Here is a 14050-nt window from a genome sequence, read left to right as displayed (position 1 = left end):
GATGCCTTTGACTGGCTAAAAAATGGGTCCTTACATTGATTCAAGATCTCTCCTTTAACTCCTCTGCATCTTGTCCCAGAGGCCCTACACAAAAGTCCAATGCCGCCTCCTCATTACAACCCTTCAGTACTTACCAGACAGCACTGAACTTCTCAGCCTTCCCTTCTACCTAATGATCCCCAATTTCATCAACCATCTCTCATGTTGTTTTTCTCTTCCTGCATCAATACTGAATTCTAGCTTAGAATCTGTGCAGAACTCTATGACTTAAAGAGAAAAACACTGAACATTCTCTGTCTAAACTTCCACATTGGCAAAATGGAAGTGCTACCTCAAAAATCTTCAAAGAGGATCAAGTAAGACATGGAAGTCCTCTGAAAATTAAGTGTTAATAAAAATAGAAAGAACAAATTTCTAAGGACCAGGAAACCTAAATTTCAATAAGCTGAAGACCATGGTTTCCTAAGGAAAATCTCTTCAAAAAGTAGCAGAAAATAAAATTATTTTACTTTAGTGTAAATCAATGAAAAATTTCAACCAATCTGTTTTTCTGAAAAATCACTCCCCCACCTTGTTGGGCCTATTGATACATCCCAATTATATCCAAACTTAATCCCTTTAAAATCAATGAATTTTAATAAATGGAAAAGACATCACTGAATCAGAGAGGAATTGATGGCATGTTCTCTGAAACTCAACTTTGTCCCATTCCTTTGGATAAAACAATGTTTTAACACTTTGTTAACAATCCCTTCTCCCCTCCCTGGCCCTTATAATCTTTCAAGGATTCCTCCATGCTTTCAGAATAAAATCTATATCCCTTTCTTTGTAGACCCAACGAATTCTCCCTCCTCATTTCTAGCTACTATCTCGCACTCCCTCTCTATTCCAAGCACACACTTAACCAGCCTTGTTCCTTCTTGCCCTGCCCACCCCTGTTCCTTTATACAAAGTTATATCCAAGGCTCTGAGGCCAATGCCCCACTTTATTCAGACGGTAGATTTTCTCACCATTCAAACCTTCACTCAAATATCCCCTTCTCCAGGATTTCACCTGAATCACTAAGATGGTCTGGGTTTCTTATTTCTATCATAGCACTTATTTCCTTATATTGAAATTGTCTGTTTACTTTTCCTCTTCCTCACCAGACAGTAGAATCCTTGAAAGATGATGTGTATTTTATCCATCTTGGGGTAGTTAGTAACTAACACAGTGCCTTGCATAGAGTAGAGACTCACTGTATGTTAAATGAATAAATTAATTAATATGCAGTAGAGGGAACACAAATATACAGGAAAGTGACCATCGATCCCTCCTGACCTTTATCAGAATCCAGAACTAACTCCAAATCAATAAAGTACTTTTTCAGTAGTCGAAGTTAAACCTAGATGCTATTTCCCTACCCATTCTTGACCTCTAGAACCTCTTTATCATTTGCAAAGCACTTTCTACACGTTCACATACATTCTGCCATTTAATCATTAATGCCACTGCAAGACCGTGTTACTCAGCTGGGATTTAATGCAACAAGCTCAGCATGTCCACATGGTGTAGTAAGAGGAGCAACGGCCTTAAGAGTCAGACAAGCTGAGGCCCAATCCTCATTCTGCCAGTTGACTACTGGCGTGTTACTGGACAGATCTCCTATCCCATCAAAACGGCAGCTCCCTTTCCCACTTTGTCACGCTTGGTGAAGGTAAAGTGTCATTTTCATACATTGTTGTCATTATTATCCAAGTTGGCAGTTGGAGATAAGCTAAATGATCAAGAAAGAGCACACACTTTAGGGTAAGGTGGACCTGGCTTTGACTCCTAGCTATATCACATAATAGGCAGGGAATTTTGTGCCAGTTAATGAATCTCCCTGAGCCAGTTTTCTCATATATAGAGAGATACTGATGATTTTCTCTTGAGTTACTGTAAAACTTAGATGAGATAAAGAGTATAAAAACATTTATAAATTTTTTAAGTGCCATATAAAATTGTTATTATTATTGTTCTTGTTTGGCCAGGTTTTTTTTTAAGATTTTATTTATTTATTTGAGAGAGAGAATGAGAGAGAGAGCACGAGAGGGAAGTGGGTCAGAGGGAGAAGCAGACTCCCTGCTGAGCAGGGAGCCCGATGCGGGACTCGATCCCGGGACTCCAGGATCATGACCTGAGCTGAAGGCAGTCGCTTAACCAACTGAGCCACCCAGGCGCCCCTTGTTTGGCCAGGTTTAAGAACGACTTAGAACAATGTTTCTCAAAGTGCCCTGGGTGCCACATCATCACAAGAGTATTGAACAAGTTACCCTTAAAAGGTTATCAATAACTGCACACTAGCTTATTAAAGGCTCTGAGAAGTCCTGCTGTAGAGAGTTGTTTAACTCCATTTAACCTGCCATTTTCCAATTTATTTGAATAGGGAACACATGTTAGACCTTGAGGACTATCAAGCATGAGAAAAGCAGAAATGTTCTTTCACCAGGTCTTCTCCACAGGACTCTCATGATAGATATTCAGAAACAAAAACCAAAATAGTAAAACAGTAAAAATACTCTCTATTCTATCATCCACTGACTCACTGACTTATTGTTTGCAGTATGCCTACTTGCATTTAGAAGACAACCAAATATGTACATACCATACATACACAGGAAAAATTAAGGTAGAATTTTAAGAGTGAGTCATAAATTCTGAAGGAAGAAGGCATCTAGATATAATTGATCATCAGTGTGAAGACTAAAAATGTTCTGATGGGGCATTTGTGATTCCCCCTGGCTGAACTGCCCTCTCAGTAACTTACGGAATCATGTGAAATGAACAAGGAAAAAAAAAAGTACTTATTCATTTGCAGGCACATTTCCTTTAAAGTCATAATTGCTCTTTTCACATGGTAGTAAAAGTTCACTTCATTATTTCAAATGGCTCTTTCTCAGAATCAACTCCTGTGACTTTAAAAGCTACCATTAATTTCCCATTAGTAGACTTTAATTAAAATGAATATGTATCATTGCTTTCAGCAGTTGCATTCATAATAAGTGTATAAATACATTCAAATCTTGCCCAAAATGTTTCAAATAGCTATTTCTGAACAAGCAAACACTTTGATGTTATTTCAAAGGATTGTATCTACCAAAAGCTTTTAGAATATTGCCCTCACCTAAAATAACTAGAATTTCGTGGGAATACAAGGAAAAGTTACCAACCTAGCTAAAATCTATTTTACTGATCTTAAAAAGTAGCATGTTAAAACATGAATAATGACCTCTGAGCTTTGAACCAATCAGTACCTTGGTGTTTCTCCAACATTTGTGTATAGTGCATGGAAAAGAAAAGCTAAAAGAAGCAAAGGGATGCTCCTAATTTAAGGCATCCTAATGGTCTAAGATAACAGTCTGATACAATAATCTGAGATGAACTGCATTTCACCAGCTTATTATCTCAAAGATGCATCTGCTATGCAAAGTTCCATTCCAATATTCCACACTCGGAGAAGCTGAAACAATTCAGAATGCAACTGAATTCCATGAACTTTCTGATCCCTTTCCCATGTCCTACATTAGGCTAAAGTTTGTTTGTTTATTTGTTTAAACATACTTCATAAAGAGAAAGTGAGGCTGAGTCTTAGATCATACTTCCACCAAGTTACCCCACTAGCCTCCAAATATCTTAACTAGAATCCAAGAACAGTTAGATAATTCAGACTTACATATGGAGCACATTATTCTGAAAATATACAAGTATCTGAAAATACTTTCAACAATACTTCCTCCCAGACAACCACGCATTAGCAGGAAAAACTTCAAAACCTCTAAGGAAAACACTGTAGAAATACTTGACAAAGAGGAGTCATGTGTGACACAGTTTCTCCAAGGGTTGGGTTGGTTAATGCGTTTGTCGGACAGTCTGTGCTTTTCCTCCTGCATGCAACCGTCCTGAGATAACTAAATGTCATTTTTCCACTGGGAAAATGCTTGGTTTAGAAGGTCTAGTAAACACAACGATAATTAAAATTATTTTTTCAGTTCACAGAATTTGATATGATATTGTTCAGAAAGTATCAATGGATAGTTCTTCAGTTAATATATTGAGAAGTGTTTGCATTATTTACGTAAATGTAGACATTTTAAAGGTGATTGCAAATAAGTGGTTTCCAAATCCTGCATAAAGTTTGCAAAAGTTAACAATTTCAGTAATTAACATAAACATTTGAGTTCTTCCTCAAACTTGAATAAGGGCATCAAGCTGTAAGTCTTCATAATAGTCATTCATGGAACATAACAGCTATCACATTTAACTGATATTTCAAAGTCCTTTGAGTCCAAAACATAGAGGTTTCCAACATCAACTTGTCTGACTGCATATCATATACCCCTTTTCCAGAAAGGATCTGTTTGAAAAAAAATTTCACAATTTGAAAGGTCACTGTCTATGGCAATGTTTACCCTGCTTTACAAGCAATGGTCCCAGGAAAGGTTGCAAAATAACCACATTTGCTCTTCTCAAGAAAAACACTACTGTTCACCACAAATAAAAGAAGTATTTAATCCCATTCCACAAATTCTCTGAGTCGTTTCCAGATGGGATACCTCAGCAGTTAATGATTTCTAATGTCTTTATCACAAAGGTAACTACAAATGAAATTGAATTGGACACCGGCCCAGCAGCATATAGCCCCACATCGGTGCACTTATTAGGAAGTTTTCTCATTTTACTTAAACTACACACTTATTAAGTCATTGGAAACCCAAAAAGCTCTGGAAAGTTAACATCTAAGGGCTTCAATACAAAGAATTTTTGTAGGTGTAAAATATTGCTTCAAAAAGCTATTAAAAACACATAAAAGTTGGAGGAACCTATTTCTGAGCAAACTGTTTCATTATATTCCTAAATCTAAGCAGTGACTGCTCAAATGACAGCTCCCTCTGCCCAGCGAGCTTAGCCTTGTATTCCAGTTTCTAAGTGGAAGTGATGTCTGTGTAAAAAGACTTGGTAGATCAGATGACAAGCAGCAGAGCAACCAATGAAGATGCCAAGTACAATTAAAGTTTACAAGACGCACTACCCCTTTTCCAAGGGTTTTCAGTTGTGTGGGAATTCCGAATAGGGGGATAGTGCAAGATAATCAGAGAGTGCATCATAAAAGTAAGTCTGGGCCCCATAAAGTGGACTTACTCATATTTGGAGATAGATATAAATACAGTTATAGATAGAGATATAGGTATAGGTATTCTCCAAGAAAAAGACAAGCCATCTCCAACAGTGAGAATTACAAGGTGGGTACTTCACAGCAGAAAGAATTCCCATATAACTAGAATTAGCAAAAGGGAACAAAAGAAGCCATCCAAATTGCAATATACACCTAGAATTGAACATAATAAAAAAGAATTTTTAGACGATGTGACAGGAATCATCTCCTACTCACTGAGACAATATCATTAAAAATGGGGAGGGGGTAGCATATAAACATAGAGAAGCTAGTGAAGCAGAGTGGGAACACAGAAGGGATAGGTTGATCAAAACCACTTTGCTGCCTGTCCCTTGTTTCTCACTTCCCTCCCACCCTAGGTTGTGATCACAAATCTTAAAAATGCAAAGCCCAGTTTAAGAAAAAGAAGAAAAAAACTGAGAGTGTGCCTAGGGTTACTACCAGAGCAACCCTAAACAATTTCCGTGCAAAAGCAAAGCAGCGATGATGTAGTAGCAGCAGCAGATCTCCCTCTTCCCCACCCCTGATACGGTACCTCCAGATTTGCCCGAGCTGCAAGATGTGGATGAGTGACTGCAGGAGCCAGATGCAGAAGGAGCAGGACGCAGACCTATGTTTGCCGCTGGCCCGGGTGGCCCCGCTACTGTTGCTGCCGCTGTTGGTGGCGACGATGTTGCTCTTACTGGCGTTGGATGCTTGCCTTTGCGGCGTGGAAGGACGAGCCTCGCCTTCAGCGGCTGCAGACCCACTGCTGGCCACCGTCTTGCAATCGGCTCCAGGCTGCGGGCAGCTGGAGGCGGCTGAGGTCGTGGCGCTGTCCTCGGTGCTGAAATCGTGCACAAACCAGCGGAAGCTGAACACTTGCACCGAGAGCGAGCCGAGCACCACGAAGAAGAGCGTGAGTCCGAACCACCAGCGCTGGCCGCGCAAGTAGTAGTCCACGGCGAGCCAGATGTCCGTGCCCACGTCCGCGAAGTACACGGCCACGGCGGCCAGGATCCAGAGGCAGTCCCACAGAGAGTAGCGCCGCTGCTCCCTGCCCAGGCGCAGGCACAGCGCCGCGGAGCCCGCCACGGGGCCGCCCGGGCCGCCAACGCCGCCGCCCGGGCCGCCCAAGACCCCGGAGCCGCCGCCCGAGCCGCCGCTCCCGGCGCAGCAGCAGCAGCAGCGCGAGCAGCCGCCGCCGTCCGGGCAGCAGCCGCCCCCGGCCGCCTCCTCGTCCTCGGCTCCCGACCCCGACGGCAAACCCGGAGCCAATCCTTGCACCGAGCCCGAGTGGTCCGAGTTCTGCAGCGGGGTGAACGCCACGTCGCTGCTCTTCTTCATTTTCAGCCTCCCGTCTGACTTAGCAGCCATGATGCCTCCAAACCGAAGGAGAGCCCTCCTTTATCTGACACCTTTCCCCGCTGTCTCCTCCTCCCGCCACCTCCTCGCCTCGCCCCGGCTTCCCTCCCTGGCGGCGCGGCTCCCCCTCCTCCTGCTCCTGCGCCGGCTCGCCCGCCGCCGCCCGCCGGGCTGGGCGCTGGGCCGGGCTAGCCGCGCGCCTGGGGCCGGCAGGAGCGCCGCCTGGCTGCCTGCGCGGAGCCAAGCTGCTCGCGGCGCCCCGCGCGCGCCCCTGCCAGCCGCCCGCGCTCCTCGCCGTCCCAGCCCCGCGGCTGCCGCCCGAACTGCCGCCGCCGCCAGCAGCAGGAGCAGCAGCGGCCGCCGCGGCGCTCCTCGGACCTGCACATTCCTCTCCTCCCCTCGCGCGCGCTCCCTCCTCCCGCTTCCTCTCCTCCACCAGCTGACTCCGAGGGAGAGGATGACCTCATCCCTTCTCTTCCAGCTGCCGCCGCTCCCACCCCGGCTCGGGAGGGGCGAGAGAGGAGGAGGGCCCCGGAGGAGGGGCCGGGACCAAGACGCGTGGCTGCGGTGGGGGTGGGTGGCCGGCCGGTCCCGGGGGCCAAGAGTGGCGGCCGAGAGGCCGGAGGGGGACGGTCGAGGGCCCCAACCCACGGGATTTCTGGGAAAGCTGGGTGGATTTTAACGACATAGGGGGAGAGGCAGGAGGGCGCAGAGAGGAGGGGTCCCGGCGTCCAGCCCTCGCGGAGGTCGAAGAGTGGGAACGGGCGGGTGTGGCGGTGGCGAGGGCAGAGGGGGCGCAGGCCTCTTTGTATTCCGTTCTGCTCTGCGGGTACCTGGAGAAGGGTTGGGTGTGCAGCTAGAGCTGGCGACGGTTGGGAAACGGGGTTTAACTCGGACGCCTGGGCCCCGAACGCTGGCAGCGGCAGTGGGTGTGCCCGGCCTTGAAAGAGCTGGGGAGGGAGAGGGAGTGCAGGGCCCGCAAAGGCACCGAGCTGAGCGCAGAACCGCTAGCCCAGAGTGCTGCGGCGAGTGGGCGGGTCCGCGGGGAGCCCCAGCCCGCGCCCTTGGGGGGAGGAACAAGCCGGAGTTCTCGGGTGGGCGGGAGCGCCCGACTCCCGGAGGTGAGGAGGCGACCCGGGCACCCTCAGTGGTCCAGGTCCGCGCCGCCCGGTCAGCACGCCCCACGCGCTCTCAGCGGCGGGAAGCAGCGGAGCCACCGGGAGCGGTGGGCCCGAAGGCTGCCTTCGACCGTCTCCTCCCGCGGGTGGGAAACGCAGCACCCCAGAAGGCTGCTCGAAGCGCCGCGGGGCTGCTGGGCGGGGCCGGCAACAGCGGGAAACTGAGTACTGGCCGGCGGGTGGGGAGCGGCGAGCAGCGAGCTGGCGCCACCTCCCCTACTCAAAAACAAGAATTACCTTCTCTTAAAGCTACAGGAGTTACGGACTTGATGTGTGGTCCCACAACTCCAGAAACGACTCGAATAAATTAAATCCGTGATCGGAGTGGTTCACCAAATTAGATATAAAAAGGATATAGGATACTTGGGGGCTTGAAGAAATTCTTAAAAACCCAATATATATAGGATCCTTTTTTCTTTTTTTTTTTAATTATGTTATGTTAATCACCATACATTACATCATTAGTTTTTGATGTAGTGTTCCATGATTCAGTTTGCGTTTAACACCCAGTGCTCCATTCAGTACATGCCCTCTTTAATACCCATGGGGGGATGGGTAAGCCTGGTGATGGGTATTAAAGAGGATCCTCATTTTTTTTTCAACAAGAAAACTTAGTCTGATTTGTCTCACTTAACTTTTGCAGTGTAAGAGACGGAGAGTGTAATTCTTTAATTACACTGTGACTCACATGTTTTAAGACCAGAGGGAAGTGAGGCAACACGTGTTACACTGCCATTAAGAGCACCAGTTGTGGTCTTCTAAATCTGGAGGCAAAACATAACACCCTCCCCTCCTTCCCTTTTGTAGACACAGGCTCAGTTTGAACCAGTGTATGTGCCATTCTTAATTAGTAGCATCATGAAGTAGAAGTGCACAAGAATTTCTGCATGTAGAAATAGCCACCCCAGATATCTGGTGCTAAAGCTGCTGTTTTAACACCAACCTGAACAAAGGGTGGAATTCTTCCCCACCCTTGGATGCATCCTTCTTCATTCTTACAGATTGGTGCCCTTGGCGCTGCCTTACTTGGCTTTTCCTAACTGTGTGGCAGGAGGGTGTTGGGCCATAGAGCCCATAAACATGACGTGGCATGGACAGATCCAGTATTTCTAGCAAAAGTCATGGCCAAGTGATGAATAAAGGTTACCACTGAGCCAGTTAGAATGCCAGGCAAAGGGTGTATTTTTAAAACTAGCTTTAAACTTGGATCCTCGGAATAAGAAAATTCCTTTTAGAATAGCACTCTGGTACTATTTCCCCAGGGTCCAAATCTAAGATTTCATCTCCAGGGCACTACAGCTGGTCTTGCTGTATACCAAACCATTGGGGAGAGATATGATCTCTTAGGTGACCGGGTCCTAGGGGATGGAGTGTATTCTAGGTCAAATGCAGTGCCTTAAAAATGTGCCAGGTGTGAAAAGGCCCTGCAGAATATCTGAGGTTCTAAAAGCCTGGAGCTGACTGAAGTTTCCTTTAGACAGGGATGTTTCTTATTCCGCCGGTAACTGTGCACCTAGCACAGCACCTGCACAGACTATTTGCTCAATAAATTATAGTTGAATGAATGCATGAATTTATAGAAAGAACATTCCACAACAGGAAGAATGCCACATTCTGTACTAACTATGTTCCCATGGAAACATAGGAATTAGACTTATCTTGTTAGGTTCTAAAAAAGAAATAACTAGTAATGGTTTCCTTAATAATACATTTATTCAAAACTGTCTAGACTCTTTTTAAAGTTTCTGTCTAAACCATTGCTGGAAAGTGATGGTGGAAGGAGTGTTCAAGTAGATCAGAGGATAAGCATTCACATCCAGGCTCTCCTACTTACTGACCCCAGGATCTGGGCAAATTGCTTAATACACAAGATTAATAGGAGGATTAGATGAGATAATGCATATTCTGGGCTTTGTATACAATATTGTTCTCAAGAGTCTCTAATCCCATAAGTCTATTATTCACATCTCAGGATGTGGACTTTAATATCTCCTGCTCTGTCATAATCACTGCACCTGTCAAGGAAGAGCGACATAATGGTTAAGCACTCAGAGTTCAGACTCAGACAGAGGTGTCCTTGGGTGTGTTATTTAACCTACCTGGCTCTCACGTTCATCATTTGTAAAATAGGGATGACAACAGTCTCTGGTATCCACAGTTGTGACCAGGAATAAATTCAATGATACAGGTGAACTGACACTATGTCCAGCCCATTCGAACACTAAATACACAATATTCTGTTAATATTCTTCTTGTTTCTTCCACCCCCTCATGTTTTCTTGTCTATAACTCAAAAATTTTATGTTCAGTTTGTTCTCTCCCTAAAATGAGATTTCCTCAAAACGCTGTCCTTGGACCGCCTACATCAGAATCAGTTGGTTTTTGGTAAGGTTTCCTGGTCTATCAGAACTGTAATGTCTCCTTTGATGATCTTGTCTTCCATTTTATCTCAGAGGTTCACTTCCATTGTCATAATCTAACCCGGGGCGTTACCCAATTGCAAGCATCATCTCCATCTCAAGTATTCCGCTATGATTAATTGCTCCTAAATGGTTAACTCACTTCCTCCAGGACCCTTGGATTCAATTCCACTACATTTTCATGCCCTTTAACTGATGTGGCCCTCACCTTTTTCCTTACATTGCTGAACTTCCATGGTTAGCCACCATTAGCCCTGCCTCAAACACATCTTCATCCCTGTCATCCCTCCTACTTGGCGAAACACCAAGCCTGTTTATATTCTACTGACTGTGGGTCTGAGCCCCTGCAACTGGCTATGGCTGGAGGAAGGATGCAGCCACGCTGAGTGAGCTCCTTTTAGATCCATCACGGGAAGACTACAGTGGACCCCAGGCCTGTTCAGCCTTACACCATGCCTTCCTCATCCTTTTTCTCTTCTACTCTTCTAAATGATTATTTCTTTTCTTATTTTCCCCTCTCAAACTTTCTTCTTAAATATTTGATTTATTGGGGCACCTGGGTGGCTGGTTAAGCATCTGCCTTTGGCTCAGGTCATGATCCCACTGTCCTGGAATGGAGTCCTGCATGGGGCTCCCTGCTCAGCGGTAAGACTGCTTCTCCCTCTCCTGCTCCCCCTGCTTGTGTTCCCTCTCTCGCTGTCTCTCTTTCTGTCTGAGGGAGAGAGAGCAGAGCAAGAGAGAGCATGAATCAGGTGAGGGGCAGAGTGGGAGGGAGAAGCAGACTCCCCACTGAGCAGGAAGCCAGATGCCAGGACCCTGAGATCATGACCCAAAGCCTAAGGCAGACACTTAACCAACCGAGCCGCCCAGACAACCCCCTTCTCAAATTTTAAATACCTCCTTCCCCTCACTTTCAACTGATGCTTCCCATTTCACTGAGAAAAATGAAGGAATCAGAACAGAATGCACAAAGCTTTCAGTACCTCCTGCCCCCCACCAACCTCTGTACCCACATACTCAGCCTCTGGCCTGTACAAGGAGACCCCACTTGCTCACCAGCTCCCATCCCCTCTCACTGCTCAAAAGCACAATTCACGGCTAATTTCTACAATCATTGGTTTTCCCTGGGCTGGAACATCCCAATCAGCATACAAACATGCTGTTATTTATCCACTAGTTAAAAAAACAAACAAAACAACAAACAAACACACAAACAGAAACCCACCAAAACTTCTTTTGATTCCAATGCCCTTTTAGCCACAAAGAAATCCCCCTAACAGGCTTTCACACAGTTTCTCTAGAGTTGCCTAGGCTGGCTTTCTTCAATTCCTCTTCTACCCTCTTGCACTCACTCAGATACACCCAGAACCACTCAGATACACCCAGAACCGCCCCAGTGAAACTGCCCTCACTAAGTGCGCACCACCATCTCTACTTTACTAAATGTCCCACTTCTCATCTTACTCGGGACCTTCAGCAGCATTGAGCTAGTTGACCACTGGCTCCCTGTTCACGGAAATATGTTCTTCACTTGGCTTTCACCATACCACACACTTGGTTTTTTTTTTTTTTTTTTTCCGTCCTAAAGCCTGCTTCTCTGCTAATTCTGGGTCCTTTGCTAATTCTTTCTCACTGCCTCTATCTTTAAATTGGCTCAGTCCTCAAATCTTTCTCTTTGTACTCTTGCTCCCTCGATAATTTCATGAAACCTTCTGTTTTAAAATACCATCTATATGGTGATAACTCCCATATTTATTTCTCCAGGCTGGATATGTCCTGAACCCCAGAATACACCAAACAGCTTTCTTAACATCTGTACTCGGATGCCTAATGGACATCTCAAATTTAAATAGTCTGAAATTGCACTTCAAATCCTCCCTCACCCTTCAAAATCTCTTTCTCCTTCCTCATTTCAGCTAATGGCAACTCTTTCCTTTTGTTTCTCAAACCAAAAAAATGTAGAGTCATCCTTGGCCACTTTTTTCTCTTAGGCTTTATGTCTCATCTGCCAGAAAACACTTTTTGGCTCTATGTTCAAAATGTATTTTTATTTGACCATTTCTTACCATCTTCCTTGATGCCACTCTGATTTGATTCACAATTATCTCCCCCTTGGATTCTTGCCTCCCTACTGGGCTTCCTGTTTGTTCCCCTGAGGCCCTTTAGTCAACATAACAGTCCAAGTCATCCTTCCCCAAGCAAGCCAGATCATGTTATTTATCTACTCAATCAGGGTCAGCAACAAAATTTGTGGGGCCCAGTACAAAATGACCCTGGCGAGGGGCAAGGAAGCCAATCTCCTTTCCCACGAAACCTCTGTTTCAATCCACAGTGGACAAACAATCCTCAAGAGATTGCAGCCTTCACACTGAGACATACTCAGTACCTGGATCCTGGATGGGCGAGACAACCCTGCTGAAGGCTCCTAGGGCTGCCAGCCCAAGAAGGGGAAGGCTACCACCTTGCTTCACCCTGAAATGCCATGGAGCACCCACTTGGCCCCAATCCTCCCCACTTCTGTGCCCCGGGCTCCACTAAAGGTGGAGGACAATGGTGATGGGACACAGGGGAGAGCACGGAGGGGGAGGTCAGTCAGGGCTAGAACACCAGGAGGTGGCGAATAGATAGCAGAGGATCCATCCAAGGGAAGCAAGGAGGTGGAAACAGAACCATTGATGAGCTAAGGCTCCAAGTCTTTGGCACATGTTTCATTGTCCCATCGAAATTCACTTACAAGACAGAGATTCAAAAAATAAACATTGGCATATGCAATGCATTGAAGTGTGAGACCCTTCTAAACATGGACTCCTGTGTGCCTACACTGGTCACACACTCATGATGCTGGCCCTGGCTTATCTTCATCCAACATCTTCTCATCTTTCACCATAGGAAAAAAATTTTCACCTTGGCATGCAAAGCCCTGCATAATCTGACTCCTGGGCGACCAGTTTCCTTCTGACCCTATTCATCCATTCCCTCCCTCTGCTGCATCTACCCTGTTCTCCTTATGATACCTCAAATACACCCAAAAAGATACTGCCCACAGTCTTTGAAGATGCTGTCCATGCTTTCTGGGATGTTTTTCTACAAGGATCCGAAAGGTTTGTTTCATTTTCTTCAAGTCTTTACTTCAAAACCTCATTCATGAGACCCTTCACCTCCAACGTGGTCATCCTTATTTTGAATAGAGGTCCTCTCTTCACCTTACTTACACACTTTATAACCAAGAGAAAGAGGCCTCTTTTACCTGTCTATCTAAGGCCCTTACTCAAAATTCTGATTTTGAACCTCTCTGAACCTCTCACTCAAGGTTCTACCTTTTTCTATGGCAGCTAGCATGGGCGACAGGATAACCTCCCCATTCTGCAGAGAGCCTACACACTTACCAGTAGGTACTGAGCTTATCCTGTAGGTTCCAATGTAGAAATCATATCAGAATATTCATTAATGCTAACATGTACCCCAAAGATTCATATCAGTGAGGGTGGAAAGCAGACTTTGTTAGGGCCTACCTAAAATATGTTTCTATTTTTTTTTTCTTTAACAATCTAACTTTATAGAGGGAATACATGGACTCAGGAGAGGTGCAAGGAGTAAAACAGACTCAATATTAAATATTTTGATTCAGTTTACTTGACTTTGAAAAGATAGAGGTGAAAAATAAAGTAGACCCAGCTATTCCTTATGGTCAGCCAGGAAAATCAGTGGTAAATATTAACCAAATTAAGGATTCCACTTGCGCTATGGTACAGACTGAATATTTGTCACCACCAGTCTGTGGTGTTTTATTATAGCAGCCTGAGTAGACTCAGACAGGGTGATTATCCATACTTATACTCCTGTCTTGTATTTTTATTTACTAATAAGAACTTCAATTACTTAAGTAACTGAATGCTATGGAGACAGTTGTCCT

General features: G+C 45.3%; 1 protein-coding gene across 2 annotated transcripts in view; it reads right to left on the bottom strand.

Moving 5' to 3' along the window:
- The window catches only part of XKR4 (XK related 4), a 474664-nt gene extending 468058 nt beyond the window's left edge, over positions 1-6606 (bottom strand). For both annotated transcript variants that reach the window (XR_012378203.1, XM_025871429.2), the window contains exon 1: positions 5731-6606. Coding sequence is in view for 1 of the 2 variants with exons in the window: in XM_025871429.2 (XP_025727214.1) it covers positions 5731-6551 (821 nt within the window). In the remaining variant the exon portion in view is untranslated. The remainder of the gene's footprint in view (positions 1-5730) is intronic.
- Between the last annotated feature and the right edge of the window lie 7444 nt (positions 6607-14050).

The sequence above is a fragment of the Callorhinus ursinus genome, unplaced genomic scaffold (genome assembly GCF_003265705.2).
Source record: "Callorhinus ursinus isolate GAN/ISIS: 27379988/994484 unplaced genomic scaffold, GSC_fseal_2.0 scaffold5, whole genome shotgun sequence".
Lineage (NCBI taxonomy): Eukaryota > Metazoa > Chordata > Mammalia > Carnivora > Otariidae > Callorhinus > Callorhinus ursinus.
The sequence above is the reverse complement of the archived record's forward strand: the minus strand, read 5'-3'. Positions and strand labels throughout refer to the sequence as shown.